The sequence below is a fragment of the Sturnus vulgaris genome, chromosome 1 (assembly GCF_052056855.1).
Source record: "Sturnus vulgaris isolate bStuVul1 chromosome 1, bStuVul1.hap1, whole genome shotgun sequence".
In the NCBI taxonomy this organism is placed as follows: domain Eukaryota; kingdom Metazoa; phylum Chordata; class Aves; order Passeriformes; family Sturnidae; genus Sturnus; species Sturnus vulgaris.
The window spans coordinates 7,404,075-7,421,969 of NC_142243.1; the positions used below are offsets into that span (position 1 = coordinate 7,404,075).

General features: G+C 40.5%; 1 protein-coding gene across 5 annotated transcripts in view; it reads left to right on the plus strand.

Annotated features, from left to right (window-relative positions):
* Positions 1-17,895, plus strand: part of DPP6 (dipeptidyl peptidase like 6) — a 530,216-nt gene that overhangs the window by 319,452 nt on the left and 192,869 nt on the right. Inside the window, exon 1 of one of the 5 annotated variants that reach the window (XM_088158888.1) lies at positions 16,404-16,436. The exons of the other annotated variants lie outside the window; for them this stretch is intronic. Coding sequence (XP_088015014.1) covers positions 16,419-16,436 — 18 coding nt within the window. The 5' untranslated portion in view covers positions 16,404-16,418. Of the gene's footprint in view, positions 1-16,403; positions 16,437-17,895 lie in introns of those variants that run through there. 5 annotated transcript variants of the gene reach the window in all.

The following is a 17,895-nucleotide window of genomic DNA, read 5'->3' on the forward strand; positions in this document are numbered from 1 at the left end:
CCACTGTCAGATATAGTGAGCAGTCATGGTTCAGTATATATCCATTTCTTCAGTTTTGGTTCATATACTTCTGTATTTTTCTTGGTTTTGTTTCACTAAAGTCAACAAGAAGAAGGCAATGGAAAAACAGAAGAGGAAAATGTCTGTGTGATGATTTCTGTCCATTTGTTTTTGTTTGTCTGAGATCAGACTATGACATTTAAGCCTCTTTTGGTTTAGAGAGGAATATTAAAATCCATCAATGAGTGTTTTCTCACTTGACACCAGCACAAAGTTAGCACAAGATGCATTTGACAGGAGGAGAGATCAGTTCAGCATTTCCCTGCCCTTACCTCCTCCACCTGACTATGACACTGAGTCCCCAGATTCACAGTTTTGGTGTCACCACATCCCAGAGATTTCCATGCCTGTAAAGATTCGGGGGCAGGAAGAAAAGAAGCCCTGTGTGTGGGACCTGAGTGAGATCAAGCCTGTGATGCTCCACAGGGGATCTGTTCTTTCACAGAGATCAGTGAGTTTTGCTCAGGGCCACCCTTTCCATTTGTGCAGTCACTGGCTCTCCTGGAAACTGGTTATTGATACTTTCTGTCTTTCAGCTGCTGTCTTTTGTTTTATAGACCTTTTCTCTCTTCCAAACAGATGAGGTCTACCCAAAACACCATTTTCAAATGCCCTGTCCCAGGATGTAGGATCTTTAAAGTGTAATACTTTCTGAGATGCTGGAGCCCATAAGCCTCCCTTGAGTTTTGTGTCTGACCTTTACAGCTCACTTTCTGAGCAGGTATTCAGAAGATGTGGTTTTTTATAGTCTGCAGTGTCAGTAGCAGCTCTGATTGCTGATTATTGTGATGAGACCTAAAAACCATTTCTTTTGCTCTTCATTTTCATATTCCTGAACAATGGCAGGTCAGGGGGTGCTTTGATTCTCTAGAGAATTACTTCTATAATGTGAGCTCAATTATTTGACAGGGTACTTCACACATCCCTAGAAAGTGGCCTGGGAAGGGGGATGGAAAAGGTGACTCTAATAATTTAGGAGTCAGTTTGGTGAATCAGGTTCATTCACCCAGGGAGGACCTGCCCCTCAGGCAGTGAATCTCCTGTATGATATTCCTGAGTAGCTACAGCACATGGATTGCAACAGGAGAGGGGAAAGGAAACCACAATTATAGACTTACTGAAGTTAGGGACACGGAAAGAGCATCTTGGCATGGTGCAACCTTGTTCCAAGTCAAGAATATCAACCTGCTAAGGCTCTTGAATTTTTACAAAGCAAATTTTTAATTATTTCAAGTTTTCTATGATCTTTCCCAGAGCCAGATTTGGCCATAAATCTGCAGGCTGGCTTTGGATTCTGGTGTCTCTGTAAGATGTTTCAACACCTCTTGCCTGGGACAAATCCTTTTTCTCCATGGTGTGAGGGGCTTTGGGTGCAGGGTTCTGCTTTACTGGGAGGACTGGAAATGCTTGGATACAACTGGAGAGCCCACCAGGGAGCTGAGCTCATGTGGGGCATGTTGTCCTCAGTGCAGTTCAGCTCCCCAGCAGCTGAAGGGCTGATCAGAGGCTGCATCTGGCACTGGGGAAGGGAGAGTGAGAGAGGCTGCAGAGCTGCACGGATCTGGCTGCAAGGGTGGCTGCAGGAGCGTGGTCTCACACTGAATGGATTGAACTTAATTCTGGAAATTTTTGGTCACAGCTGAATTATGTGGCAGTCTGGTTGGGTGGAACACCTTGCAGCTTTACAGCAGTTTTGGTGTGCCTGGGTCTCTTGTGTGCCTCTCTGGAGACCCACTCTTGTAAAAGCGTATTTCTAGCACAACTAAGAGGGGTGCAGTGAGCTAAAAAAAAATGTTTGCATAACCTTGATATGTCTAGGTAAGAATTAGCTTTTACATCTGGTAAATAAAATACTGTGTAAACTTTCTGTGACCAAAAGATGACATTAACGCAAAATGAATTGTAATTAATCTTAGTTAACTGCTAATTACCTGTAAAATCTGATTAAAGGGAAAACTAAATTTGCCTGCAGTAATTAGTGTTTCAATATGAAGTCTATGTCCATGTAAATATGTCTAGTTCTCTGTGTTAATTTATCACCACTGTTATTTATGAGCTTTTTTTTTTTTCCTTTCTGCAAAGGTTACAGAGAATGAAGGACAAAATTAGAATAATGAATCCTTGTTTATTAGCACAGCAACAGAACAATTATTGTATAGACACTTTATAAACGCCAAAATTATGATATTGTCAGAGAAACATAGTGTTTCAAACATATTAGCATAGAAATAGGCTTGTTTCTTATTATTTCAAATAGCTCTGCTTGCACTGGTTTGTCATTCAGCTGTCAGTAGAAAGGCAACAAACATTCAGTAAGAACTGACCCCAAGAAAGGACTGGCCCTTCTGCTATCCATTGACAAATGGATTTTGAAATATTCACATAATGAAATCGCCAGAGCAAATGGACTTTAATAGCTGATAGGGTTTTGTAAAGCAACATCAAATCACAGATGGACGTCCAGAGTGAATTTTCAGTGGGGATAGCAGGGAAGTATATAACCAGTTAGAATGTGATTGAAAGGAGTAGGACATGTAATTCTTCAGTCTGACAGGTAGCAAGTCTTTTCTCTGTCTTTTTAGCACAAATACATTAACTACCTTGTCCTCCATCAAATTGTCTTAAGAATATTCCTATGCCAGGAAAAGTTGGTTGGTATCATGTTCAACAGCAAAAAAGAGCAATCTGTAAAGTGTTCCTTATAGGAAACTCACAAGCCTACACACTTCCACACAGCGAGCTTGTACTCAGAACAGCCCCCATGCCCATGATGGAGTCAGATATTGCTGCATCTGCATCCACACTGAGGGAAAAATGCACTCAGCCTGTCCCAGCCATCTCAGGACAACTTCCATGCAGCAGGACGCTTTTCCATGGAAATAATTTCACCCTTGAAAAAAGGACATGAACAACACTCTTAGGCATTCAAATAGAAAATGTCCAGGGGTTTTATGCTACTGTCCCATAGGGGATACAGAAAATCACTCTGTGACTACCTCCTGAATGAAAAATAACACATGCTGACCCTCACCCTTCTAGCCTTTAAACAGCTCTCCTGAACCCTACCAAACTGATTATCAGAAGCTTTATAGAGTAAGGTGGTGTGAGAACAACAAATAGAAAAACTACCAAAATATCTCCAAAGCAACGACAAAAAAACCCCCACAACTTCTTGACAACCAAATAACCAGCAAACTCCACTCATTAAAATGTTACAGTATGATGTACTTTCTCTAGGTGCTCCAAATACCTTCCTGGAGTTATGTGAGTGAAACAGTGAATTTCCACCAAAATACTTCTCTGCTGATAATTGGAAAAAGACAGAAAAGTTGCTCCTCAGAGATGTAGCAAACAGCTACTTTGTCTTGCTGAGTCAGGTTCTCAAGGGAGATGGATAAAATACCTTTGAGGAAGGCAATTTGGGATAAAGTGCATAACTTTGCAGGATATTAGAAATACAGACACAACAGCTTCGTTTTTATTTTGAATTACAATTTTTTTCTAAGCCTTTCTTCTTGAGAAACCCTTTCTGTTCCATTTTCTGTCCAACTAGATAAGGAAATGAGCCTTATCACCTATTCCCTTGATTATCCTTCATGATGCTTTTCTCTCAAGTTGTTCAGCCGATTAACATAACTAAACGAAATTCAGAACAGTGTGTCCTGCTTTGTTCTGAGATTGAAGTTTGCTGCCTCTGTTTCAGCCAAAATGCTATCAATTGCTCCATGAAGGATATTAAAATCTTCAAATCTTGCCGGTTTTATGCAGATAAAACATGGGATTTAGATGTTTACAGCAAGGCTACTGGTACCTCCCTCTTGAAATTGCTCTCCCATGAGATCAAGGGAGCAAAAGTCGAGAGAGGTTTTGTCATTCAGGTAGGAACTGGAAGGATATCAAAGCAACATTCTGGATGTTTCTCTGTTTCTCCTTGGATTAAAGGCATATGGATGTTCTCCTAGAAGATATGTACCTTCATTCTCTGCTTATACAAGATTTAGTAAGAAAATTGTCAAAGTTGTCAGCAAGATCTCCAAAAAAAGCAGTTCTGAATTAGGCCTTTAACACTTTCCTAACGTGCCCAAAGTTTATTTTATCTGTGGTTAATTCCTGAATCATCTCATGACACAAACTATTACATCATCTGTGTGATCCTCTGAAAATTTGTAGTGACACATAAATCAAGGCAGAACAAGATTTTTTCCCTACATAGAAATTGGTAAACCATTTATGTAACTTAAGTGTGATGATATCCTTGATTATTTATATGCAGTTTCATAATTTTCAAGATCTAGCCATTTGTTACAGAGGGCCAAATTTCTTAGAAAGAGAACTAGGCAATATGCACACAAAAACCCCCAAAGAAACAAGGAAAAAAAGCCAGGAAAAATCGTCTGGTAAATCTCGGGGCCTGTAATTTCTAGAAAATGTTTTATTGCTATAAAAACTGGACAGTGCACAGTAAACAGTATGTCACACATTGACTCCTCAGTGCTTTGTGTAATTCTTGACTGGGCCAATGTCCTCAAGGATTTGAGTCCAACTGTTAAGCCACCACTAAACCATGTTCCCTTGTGCCACATCCAGACATTTTTTTAACAATTCCAAGTATAGCAACTCTACAACTTCCCTGGACAGCCTATTCCAATGTCTGACCACTCTTTCAGGGAAAAACCTTTTCCCAATATCTAATTTAGACCTCCCTGGTGCAACTTGTGGCCATTTCCACTTTTCTGAACACTTCTTGCTTGGGAGAAAGCCCGACCCACCATGGCTACAGCCTCCTTCCAGGAGGTTGTAGAGAGTGATAAGTTCCCCCTGAGCCTCCTTTTCTCCAGGCTAAACAACCCCAGCTCCCTCAGCTGCTCCTCCTCTCTGCTCCAGACCCTTCCCCAGCTCTGTTTCTCCTCTCTGGACACGGACCAGCATCTCAATGTCTTTCCTGTAGTGAGGGGTCCTGTACTGAGCAAATATAACTAAGTCTTTATCTTTTTTCTTTCCATTAATGTTAATTTAGCCAAAAAAGAAGGGACTCAATCTTACAAACTGATGACTTGACTATTCATTTCTGTGATAGTATTGACACTCAGTTGAAGATGGTCAGGTTGTGCATTTATGGGACTGTGTTATTCTATTCCTGTCATCTTTGTCCTTTCTTAATTTCTTTTCCATATCCAGTCATTCCATGAAATTCAAATAAAACTCTGCTTGTCTTTAAGCAGGGCTGATGCATCAATCTCATTGCCTGAAACCATGAAAGCAACTTCAACCAGAACCTTTTGCAATAGAATAATATTGCAGTGGAAACTGTTCTTACAAGTACAAAACATTGCAAGGGCATTGTAACAGACCCTTGTGACAGATTTTCAGGCTACTGTGCTTGTTCTCGTTTTGGGATGAAAAGGCATCTCATTCATTTTGTTGAGGGGAGCAGGAGGTGAGCTCAATATCCTTTAAAGAAATATTCTGTTTGTTTAGGGGATTTTTTTTTTCTCAGGTGTATTTCTCTGCAGTGATTTCCTTTGGTATTTGATCATATTTAAAATTCACTCATTTGATTGTAGTTGTCAGAAACTGTTGCAGCAGTAGCTCATATTCAGCAGACTGAAGCCCAAATTATTTTAGTCATTAGTTAGCAAAGAAACTCTTCTACTCTTCCCTTGTGTCTTATACAGAAACAGTTGCAAAATTGCATTTATGCTTTTTCTGCTCTATAGATAATAATTGGTAATTCTGAGAGGCTGAAACACTGATGCTTCCTTTGGCAGTGCAGCTCAACAGAAAGGCCTACAGAGGTTTTTGGCTATTTAGAGGGCAGGGAGTGTGTCTGTATTTCATTCCTGTAGTGCAGCTCAGTTTCTCTCTAGAAATCCACGAAGAATACATGAATTGATGCTTTCATGCCTGCTTGGTTTTGTTCCAGTACTGCTAATACAACCTAGGTTCTCTGAAAATAGGAGTTATACAATAATAGTTTACCACTTTGGCAAATTTCAACTACTAGAAATTGATTGCCACTGATTACTCTTGTAATGAAATCTGTGTACCAGATTGACACTTCCAGCCAAAATTGTCTAGAAACCTGACATTCAGAAGAAGGGTAAAAAATCCATTACTTGCATAACACCTTTTTCTTGCTCTGTCTTGCAGAACTTTTAAATTTTTTTTTTTCTGAAACCCTTAATATTTTTTTCTGAAACCATCCAGTCTTCCAGGTGAGTTCATTTGGTAGGAATTTGTTATATCCTGGAGTAACAAATACTTATTTTCTCAGACAATCTAATTCCAGCTTGAGTGGATGGAAGATGTAGAAAACTGTTGTGCCAGAGTCCTGAACTGGACCATTGGCTTGCTGCCATCTTTCATGCCTGGCCTTGCATCCTTGTAGCTTAAATTCTAACCTGATTGAATGTACTAAAATCACTTTGAGTACCCCCAGGACATGAGGAAAACTTAGATCATCTCCATGAACAGCAACAGCTTGCCTGGCCAGGAACAGCTGAACTTTTCACTTGTGGTAGGAAGTCTTGATCCCATTTTACCTTTGACTAACATTGAGAGCTCTATCCATTAATTTTGAAGCAGTCTGCTTTAATTTCCCTTCTTTTCCTGAATATTCCATGCAGCAATGATTTCAGAAATTATTGTCCCAAGTTTTAGAGAATAGGAGCCTTCACTAAAAGAAACAGCCACCCCAAGGAGCAGATGGTGTTTCCTCTCCACACTGGGCTAAATCTGTGTCCTTCCCTAAGCCTTGCCGCTGAGCTTTAGCATTTCACACAGCAGGATGATCCTTTGAGATGTATTTGAGAGGTAAGATTCGTGAACCTGGCTCTCCTACAGAATATTTTGCACCAGAGTGATACACAGAAGTGGACAAATCTATCTGTCAAGGGGAAATATGTCTTGTAATGCCAATGCAATTAAAACACAGCAAAACTGTCATTTATAGGTAAAACTTCTAATCTGAATATGGAAAAGCATAGATTTGAGAAAAGGGCAAACCTGCAGGCAAACCATTTTTTTTTAGCACCTTGCAATAATCAGAAAAGGGAATTTATAGTATCAGGTGAAAAATTTGTCTCATGGGATAACCTGTACATGAACATTTTTAGATGGTAAAAGGTAAAAGATGAGAAATTACTGAAACTCTCAGGTGAATTTTCCTATGGAAAATTTAGGGGCAGTTCCATGGTAATTGAATCGGGTGAAATGTGTTGGTTTTCTGATCATCATTATCAAAGAACTGGTCGAATCTCCAACCAGATCAAAAGATCTTTGGTTAGTAGGCATTGGCTAAGGGGCTCTAACAGTGCTCTCTTTATGCAGTAAGCATGTGGGGGTTTTGGCACCGGGAAGCAGAGTCGGGTTTGCTTTTTTTCTTCCTAGTGTTGAGATTTAGCTCTGATTACTGAGGCTGATTCTTCTTTTATGTAAGAGACAAAAGCAGCCAACGACTCGGTCCCTTAAAGCCAAACTGTATCGGAATGACTAGTGATTCTGTGCTGGAAATCAGCAATGGGCTACTGCTTGCTTTAGAACGAAAAAAAAAATCCTAATAGCATCATTGATGGAAGGTGATCCCGTCTACAATTTTAAAATTCACAAGAAAAACAAAGGCAGACTTAACTGCTGAATTAATCAACACAGGCTGAACTTCTTTCCAGCAAACAGCTTATCTTCAAAAGAAAAAAAAGGAAGGAAAAGAATAAAAGAAAAAGGGAAAAAAGAAAAAAAACGAGCAAGCAAGTAAGGATGATGTATGACAGGAGTGTAAAAAGGAAGTTACAGAAAACAACAGACCCTCAGCAATCTTTATAGACTTCTGGTGCAAGTAAACAGATAAGATTAAATCCCTCAGCTTCATAAGAAAAGAGTAGAACAATCTGCTGTGGGCTATTACAACACCAGAAGGATGTGTGAGGGTCTGAGACAAGCTTGAATATCTTTCAATGTTCATTTCCAACTGCCTTTTTGGCTCCTAATTCCTCTAGGCTTCTAGTTTGTCTGTTACTTTGACTCAGCCTGAGGGCTAATTACGTGCTTGAAGAATCCATTAGAAAATAAATGTGTAGAAAGGCAGCCCAGCAAGATGTGCTGAACGGATGCTGAAGGCAGAAATAACAAGTGTCTTCACAAAATCTGAGCAGGGGAAGGTGAAAGCAGGAGCCCTTGCAGCAACAGCCTGGCTCAGTCTGTGCCAGCTGCTGCCCTTCCTCCTCCCACTCCCCACAGGAGCCTGAGCCCTGAAAGGACTGATGATGGTTTTCACTGCTTGAGGTTTCTGGAAGTTTATTCAGTATAAAATGTTGCTCTCAGCTGTTCTAAGTCTCTAAAGGATGTGTGATCAAGGACAAGTCAGGGTGAGTGACAGGGTTCCTAATTCAGATGGTGTTCTGTAGTGGATGTTGTATTAACTAGTCCATATGAACTCTGATCTGACCTAGGTTTCCCTTTCATTTAAAGCACATAGGTAATGTTAAAAATGGAGCATATTTAACTGAAGTTAATGATTTTGGGCCAGATTCTCAATGAGAGCCAAACAGCTCTGACTTTCTGTGGAGATGCTGAGCTGTCAGAGCTGACAGACACACCCAGAAGGGACAGCAGTTTGTTTTGTGAACTGTCTCACACTTCTGGTCCAGCTGGGATTATCATACTGCCTAGGCGAATTAGGCAACTTTCTTAGTTCCCTAATTTATTTTTCGGTGTTTTGAAAATACTGGATGTAATTAGTGTGTTTTCTCCTAATGTGGACTGCATGCAGTTTCCTTTTCCCAGATGAATTTTCAGGGTATGGGAATGCCAGAGGATCATGGATCTGCTCCTGCTCCTTCCCATTCCAAAGCCTGTCACATCCACAGTGCTGTGAAAATGATGACTTTTTCTCTCTACAACAGTCCCAAAGCAAAAATGAAAAATGGTTCTTTCCCAAGGGCTGGGGAAAAGTTAATAGCTTTGAACCAAATGAAAAAGGTTATTGTCTGTCTTGGTTTGTGCTGAGTATACCTTTGAAAAGAGACAGGAGCAGACTCATTTTGAAAACATCAGAAGTGAAAAAATCAACTTTCTATTAATCAAATGCTTTGGCAGAAACCTTTTGTCAGAACGCTTTTTGTTGTTGCTCTTATTAATGTAGTGTTCTGTCTCTGAAGCTTTGGCTGGTCTAGCTCTGCTCTGCCCCTTGGGACTGGAGTTCTGGCCCACTTAAGGCAATGTCAAAGCTGCTTTGCAGTCTCAGTCCTTCACTGAGAGCCCACAAGTGTTTGTCTGTGCCTTCACCAGTGCAGGAGGCTAGGAAAAGCTGCCTTATTTATTTTCCCACCACAGCCTGCAATTAAAAGATATTTAGGCTGTTTGTCACTAGCAAAGGTGTCCTGCTGTCCTCCATGGCATTATTCCAGCTGCAGCTTCATAAACTGATGTTCTGGCTTAGAAAAAAGAATTTATGTGGAGTCAGATATCTGAGATTAAAGCTAAAATGCTGTTTGACTGCTTTTGTGTGGTGTCATGAATATAGATCAGCTGAAACACTCCATGTTGTCTGTCTAATCATATACCTACTTCTTGAATCAATAAAGTTAAGCACATGGAAATCTATTTGAAATACAAATCCAGACAAAAGACACTTGCTTTCTTTAATGTTGGACCAATACTTGGCTATTTCATTAATATATTATCTCTGAAAGGTAACTGGGTTTGTTAGAGTTGAAATAAGATTAAATGAATCAGCTATTGCAGTTCATCTGTTAAATCACAGCACTTTGCTCTCAGTTTGTAAAATACTCTCCAGACTAATGAAGTAGGGTCAATCACATGCATTTTCACTGGAACCAAATTGCCATTAATTGTGTCATCAATTGTATGCATAGGTCAATAAATGTTGCCACTGCAGAGCCAGAGGATGAGCCATTTTCTCATGATGTGGTGCAGATTTAGACTCTGCACAGATCAGTGCCTGATTTCTGCAGTGTAGCAGCTCCCAACATAGCTGGTGGCTTCCTGCAGGAATATCCCTGGCTGTGTGACCTGCAGGTGCCCCTTGGCTGGAGTGGCTGACTTAGCCATGGGCAGCTGGTATTAAGCACAGTGGGAGGTGTGGGAATCACTCATTTCCCACAGATCCCTTTTGAAACTTCAACGTATTGGAGCAACTTCTGAAGCAGCATTCATTATTCACAGTGGTGCTGCTTGGGTTTGCAGCCTCACTGACGGACGAGATCAGCAGGAGGAACATTTGTGATAAGCAATGCAGGCCATGTGTTGAGTGGCTGCTGCAGTGATTGCATCAGGGCACACATTGGGTTTTAATTCGCCAATAAAAATCACCCAGCAATGGGGGGGAAAGGAGGGACTGTGCTGCTGGTAGTGTCACATCCTGCCTGAGGATTCCAGGGATATCAGAGCATCTGCTCTGACACTCTGCAGAGGGGTTTTAACCAGGCTGAGAAGACACAGACAGTGACCTTGGGAGGGATTTCAAAGGGGCAGGTGAGAGGAGGTGAAAAGGAGAGAGGGAAAGAACTGCTCCATCTCAGAGGGGGTGGAGTAGAAGTGATCTGCATAAAAGGCTTGATATCACAAGATATCACCATTTTTTTTTCTGTATTAAAGAAAATATTCTGTAATCTGTATTTTATTTTTTTAATTCAGTTTTTTATATTAGTTTCTTCTGTTAAGATTTGATAATCTTTGACCAATCTGATCACTTCTACTAGTCTTGGGTTTCAGTCCTCAAAGAGAAAAATGTCACTGTCAAAACCAGCAGGGTTCTGGGTATAAGTGCTACTGGAGAAGAATCTGCTGTGAAATGTCTTTAAAAGAGGGGGAATAAGTGGATCTTTTGCTGAAGAGCAGACGTGTGGAGAGTCTCATCAGGTCTGAGAGTCCATAAGGGACCAAAGTTACACTGCACTTTTGTGGATATCTGTGGAAGAAATATTTCTGTCTAGCAAAAAGACTCAAATTTTTATTTGTTTGGGTATTTTTGTTTGCTTGTATGGAGGTTATTGGCTTTTTAGTTTTTGTGGCTTTTTTTCAAATATGCTCTTTTTTCCTGTTTTGTGTGGGTAAAAACCCAAGAACTGAGAAATTCTTGGCAAAAAAAAGTAGAGCTTCTAAGCAAACTGCGGAGAGATGAGAGCATTTTCCATTCTCCCACTTCCCCAAGGAATGTGCTAACCAGGCAGCAGTTAGCTGCTCTGGGCTGGATTTCTCTCAGCCTTTCTTGTTGCAGCTGCATAAACAATTAAATATTAATTGGACTCGGAAAACAGATTGGCCATGTGCAGAATAAAGACATTCACCTGGGACATGAGTGGCCAAGTTCAGCTCTCAACTCTGAAACTGGTAAATTTTTCTGACCTACCTCGGAGTTGTTGGTCTCAGTCACCTGAATCTATTTACCTCTCTTTGTTGTTCTTGCCTGTGGTATCTCTCATGTTCAGACAATTCTAAGCACAAAACACCTTTTCTAAAGATTTCATCAAACTTAGCACATTCCCAGCAGAAGTGTTACTTTCTGGGACTAGATTGTGGCAGGTTCAACACTTTTGTTTCAAAAAATTTGACAAGCTCCAAAGTGTTAGAAATATTTATTTAAATACACCTTCTGCCACAGTTCGTTTGTTTTGGTTTTTTGTTTTGTTTTTTTTTTTTTCCCAGATGAACTTTGGAAGATGAAGGATGAAAAACATGTGCCTGTTAACTTATTCTGTCCCTTTTACTGGGAGGATAAATATTCTGTTACCTTTTGCAAGTAGCAAAAGCAGAAGGCAGAGCACGTGCTATTTCTCTGCCCACATATAATAGTTTCTGGATATTCAAATACTGCATTTGTTGTCTCAAAAGTGCTCACAGTCCCCTCTATTTTATCAGCACATGAAGTGCAAAAAAATGGCCAAAGTGAGAAATTTAGTGTGATGAAAATGTCATACTTAATTAAAAAAGCAAGCAAAGACCAGATGTCAAAAATAGGCCCCAGAGATGGTTGTACGTTATGGTTACATAACAGGATGGAACAAAGTTCTGGTTTTGTACCATGTACCAAAACACAATTATGCCATAACTTTTTATGTATATTCAGGCTGTCCTGTACTTTGCATTCCCAGTGGAGTGGAAACTGCATTAAGAATATTGCTCAAAGAGAACTTTTAGCTAATATAATTATTTTTAAGGGTTTTTTTTCTTCAGCTTTGAATTTGATCTCTTTTGGTCTCAGAAAGGTTAATTACCAAATGTCCCTTATCTGCTTCTCCTAAGTCTCTCAAAATTTCTGTAACTGAGATTATACACTAGCTATTGGACAAAATTTAGCAATGATGCTCTGTTTTGAGTCAGAATGTTCTGAAAACCCATCTTAATTGTTCTCTGTACCCTGTGAATCTCCTTTGAAGTTAGCAGGGCTGGTGTGGGAAGATCATTTGACTACTGCTTTTGCTGCCTGCTGCAGCTCCTCTTAAAATGTTAAACTGGGTAAGGCACAAAGGGATTTCTCTGGAGATCTCTGTTTGTCAAATGGCCAGTAATTCCCAGAGAAGAGCTTGGGTTCTTGTTGTCATCATTTTTAACACTGTTGTAACAAGTGTGTTCTCTATTTGTCAGCAGTGCAGCAGCTTAGTGTGCTGGTAAATTCAGATGGGTCATAACACTTCCCAAAGCTATCCACTGAGGGAAATAGATAAAAATACATGGGGTTTTTTGTTTTCTTGGTTTTTTCTTTCTTGTTAAATGAAATTATTAGAGGCCAAGTCATACAGACTTTTCTTTGAGCTGTTTTAATCAGTAAACCTGCAGTAGCACGTATATTATAGGGGAATGTTATGGAAGGAGGAAAATGATCATAAATGGGTTTGAGACATGTAAGTAGGAATTTTAGGGGAAGGGAAAATGTATTTCTTAATGGAGTCTGGGTTCAAAGTTGCTCCCCTAAGCCATCTCCAGCTTTTGTCACTTCAGGTGCAGTAAAGGGCAAGGAGGCAAGCTGTATTAATCAGAGGTCTGTTCTGGTTTTGTCATTTCTGGTGGTCTTCTGCTTTAGAAGAGTGTGACTTTGCCACCAGCACAATGTTAAGGACAAAGCCTCCAAGATCTCCAAGTCATTGAACTGCACACTTGTTCCTCCCTTGTCCAACCTGTGCTATGGGCAGTGCATTACAATTCCTGGAGGGCTCCTGAGAAATCCAGCTGCTGGGGCAGGGACCAGAGCAGGGACCAGAGAAATGTCTCAGCTGAGTGGAACAATATCCCTTGGACCACACTCAGCACACTGCTAGATTGCAGCAACCCCGCAGGGAAATAATATCATTGCATGCAATGTTTGTTTTTCACATTTCTTTGCCCCTCCAAAGAAATCCCAGCTGCCAGGAGAGCATTCACTGGTGTTTGCCTTGAGATACCAACATGTGTTCACTGTGCTGCATCAGAGAGGGTTCAGGCATTGCAGAGATGTTGGCCTCAGGCATTTATAAATCACAGCCAGGGACACCTTCCAATAAACCAGGCTGCTCAGAGCCCCATCCAACCTGGCCTTGAACACTTCCAGGGATGGGACATCCACAGCTTCTCTGGGCAACCTGTGCCAGTGCCTCATGATTTGAGTTCTCAATAAATTACTGTTTGCCCTAGAAATCTGGAAATTTAAACAGTTTTGCTGTCTTGAATTACTGCTTGGCTTTCTGAATCTCTAAGGGATCACTCAAATCATGTTAATAAACTCCCTGGACCATAAAAGCCCTTTTTTTAATTTTTTTTTTCCTAAAAAGAAGTATTTTTTATTCATCACAAGGCTAAAGGAAGCAGAGTTTCCCAATACTGCTGAGTAAATCTGCGTGCTCACAGCTCTTATTAAGCTAAATAAGAGTTCTGGGAATTGGAAGACTCTGGAAAGGAAGTTTTAAGTCATTAAATAATTCTGGTATCTCTATGAGGGCCTGCATTTTCTAGCTATTTTATTTACAGCTCTCTGGCCCCTTTACACATCACAGGTTTTCACATGTTGCTTGATATCACACCAAACCAAGACACCCATGCCCCTGGCTGGGCACTGGACCCCTAAAACTGCTTTTAGGGTAGAAGTGAAAAGCAGACTTTTCCAGCATGTCCTAATTCCCATTTCACTGCACAGCTCCCGTGGGATGGGAAATTTCTTCTGCTGAGGGAGACACAGATAAAATAAACACTTTTTGATTTAAAAAATACACCTATAGCATGTTTGGATTGGACATCACAGGGAATTGAAGGTCTGCAGGAGAAAGATTTAACCTCTGTAGCAGTTGGTCTTTTTGCAGTGTGGGCTGTGTTTGTGAGCTCTCAGCCAAAGATATTCCCCCTGTCCTGTCCTGGCTGACCAGAAATTGGGGAAACCCTCCAAGTGTGAGCAGGATTTCTGATCATCCTTCAGCTTTGGGGTCACTAACAGACAAGAGGGTGGCAGGATTGGTGACAATCTGCTTTTCTAGGAGACTTGCTGCCCTAGCTGGCATGTAAAATGTGCACTGAGTAATAAATCCTTTTTCCACAAGGTGAGGGAGGCTGTATCTGGTGGCTGTGACACTGACTGCAGACCTGGGTGCTGTGCTGGGAGGCACTGGGGAGTTGGGCAGGTTAGACCCTTCCTTAGTCTCTGTACCTTGAGCCTCCTTCAAGCAAAGTAAACCCAGGAGTACCTTAGCGTTTCACAGGAACAAAGAGCAGGCAATTCCTTATGATTTCCTAGAGTGAAGCTAGTACAGTTCTGCCTGGCTAATGATTTAAAAATCAAATCAGACACTAAATCAAATAAATGAAGTTATTAACTTTGTTTTCTTTTGTCACGAATTTCTTCTATAAAGCATTCCTAGAAGCAAGGAACCCTTCCACTGATCAGTCTTAGCAGGGGTAAACAAGGACACACCCCCAGCATTTCACACAATCCTACAAGGCTGAACTGACACAAACTAGTTTGTTCCACCACTTCAAAAGACAGATGAAGTAGAAAATTAATTATAATATTGATTCCAGATTAGCCAAGTTAAATTAAATGGTTTGTTCAATACCAGGTGATTTTTAAAATGTATTATACAGTGCATTATTTACGATCTCCACTTAAACAAAAAGACCCAAACATCTTATGCCATTAAAGAAATGGGTTCTGAGGTATAGCTCTACAGGCTAAATGAGTAGGCTAGATGCACTCCTGGAGATATTTGCTCTACAAAGGACATAGGAATGACCCGAGGAGAGCAGACAGAGGACTCATCTAATCTACTGCTTTGTTTCAGGCAGTGCTCACTCACAGATAGTTGTAGAAAATTTAAAAAAAGGGGAAATGCACAACAGTATTTTCTCAAAACAAATTATCCTGGTTTCCAGTTATAGATGGAGAAGGGCTTGCACTATCAAATAGAGCTCTCTCTAGATTCACCACGTTATGTCACTGATATCAGTGGTATTGCAATAGATTTACACTGCTGAAACAAATATAAGATCTAGCTTCTGGCTTCCCACTTGGAAAATGTCATTGAGTCCCTCATTGGCTCCAAAAGAAATAAACAGGAAAAGGTGATTTTATTGCATTATCTCTCCATAAAACCAAATGGACACCTTTAACAAGAGTCAGACTACAATAAAAGCCAGGGGTGGAGTCGTATGTCAGTGATAAGAATCACACAGGAAGATTATGAAGATGAATTTTACAGTGGTTTGCTGTTTGTTTGACTCTGAAGATTTCTCTAGAGAATTTGAGGTTTAGATATAAAGTGTTTCTGGCTGATAGAGCTACTCATATGGTTGCTATATCTTGCTGATGTTTTCCCCTAAACTGATATATTTAAATGACATCTAAGGTTTGTGTCCTGCAGTCCTATCATCACTGACACTCCTTAAGCAGCAGAAAATGAGAGGAGATTAGTATCTCTGAGCTGAGGAGACTTGGTTTGACATTACAAATTCCAGGGGTAGCCAGCATCTCATGACTGTCATTATAACCATGATCCATGATCCAAAATTTTGTCTTTGGCACTGATGAGTCAATAGCTCAGTGCTGTGTTCCCGGGGATGGAAAAGCAATAAAAAGTTGTTTTCTCAGCAGTCCCTGTGTGGCCTGTTTCTCATCAATTCCCCAGTGCTTGTGTTCCTGACTCATGTCACTAAAATCCTGGTCACACACTGCTACTACAAAGGATGCAGCCTTCTCTCCCACTTTCAGGGATGCTCTGTAGCCACCAAAATAGCCACAAGTTTCCCATCAGAATTGGAGTGTGGCAGATCTGGGGCTCATCTGTCTCCCTCTGGCAAAACATGAGTGGAGGAAGAGGCTTAGCTGGGTTGTGAGCCACAGCTTTTATCACAGTTCTTCACAATATTTGGCATTTCTCCTCATGTCCCCACTGCAGGAGGTAAGTGGCTACAGGAAGACCTCAACTTAGAGCAATTAGCCAGGTGAACAAAAAATTCCCTTGAAATGAATGTGTTGGAAAGATCAAATCCAGAAAGCTAATGATACATTTTATGTTTTGTGTTTGAAAATATCCGTGCCTTTGTGAGTAATATCATAATTTGGTTTGTGTTTGAGTCTGACTGATGATCTTAATGATGGAAAAGTCAGCAGATATCAGTTAGCAAAAAAAAGCTGAGAATGGTTCTTGTCTATCTATCTTTGACATGATATTGGCATTTGAGTTTCCTGTGCAGAGCAGAGGGGTTCAATGTACGAGATTTGCAAGTCAGAGCCCTGGTTTGCAGCATGTTTTTCTTTGATGTGGGAGAACTTGCTAAGAGAAAAATGTCAAAAGTGTGCTTACAGAGGGTTTATGTGCAGCAAGGCAGGGAAAATATCTGCAGTCATACAAGGCAGCTGTGTCATGGAAAGAAGGCATAGCAGAGCTTTTCCCCTACCTGTATATTTCTATTTTCTTAGCTGTTTTCTGGATGAAATCCCAGCCAAATCTCTTCTCCGTGGTGGTGAATCAGTGGGAATGCTCTGTGCATACTCATTAGACTTCAAAATCCTCATGCATAAAGACGGGCTCACAGTCAGGGCAAGTGACAGTGTTCAACCAACTGCATTCCTATTGAATCTCTTTCATGTCCACTGCTAAGAATTGCCACACTTTAAATTGTAGTTTGGTTGTGGGGTTTGGGGGTTTTTTTCCCTCTTAGCATGTGTTTTCCCATTTGGGAAATACTGTTCTGTTTGGTAGATGTTAAGCAATTAATAAACGGGCATATTTTGCATCCCATTATGTGGAAAGAATGACAGAGCTCTTCTTGTGTGTGCAGATAAAGGCAGAAACATTTAATTCCCTCTGCACTGCTGAAACATGTCTGGTCTGTGCTAGACTTGTACTGCTGCTGCAGGATTGGGGTTTTTTAATGCCACATATATTGGAGTATCTTACACTGTGTGTTATTTTAAAGGAATTTTTGTTTCATTATTCAAAGCTGTCAGGAAATTATTTGTGCATAATTTATCTTATCCTTTCTTTCTAGTATTAGTAATCCTATATGGTGGGTCAGTTTTGTCATTTGCTTGGGACAAAAAAGATTTGATTTCATCCTCTGCTGCCAAATATGTTGTATGACTTTGGGTGCTGAGTATTTGTAAGAGCCTTTTGCTATAAACAGGGCACAGGCAAGTAAGGATTGCTCTAGAACCTTGATTACCATGCAAAATCTGTGTTTGAAATTTATGTGACATTTATTTACAGAATTTTGGGGGAAAAACCCCAACCAAATAACCCGAATCCTGTAGGCATTAATTTAAGGCCACGTATCCTTCACAGAACTCTCTACAGAACAATTTTCAAGTCTGGATTGAGATCTCTTATATGGGTCTCAGTGCAGGCATGGCCAGAT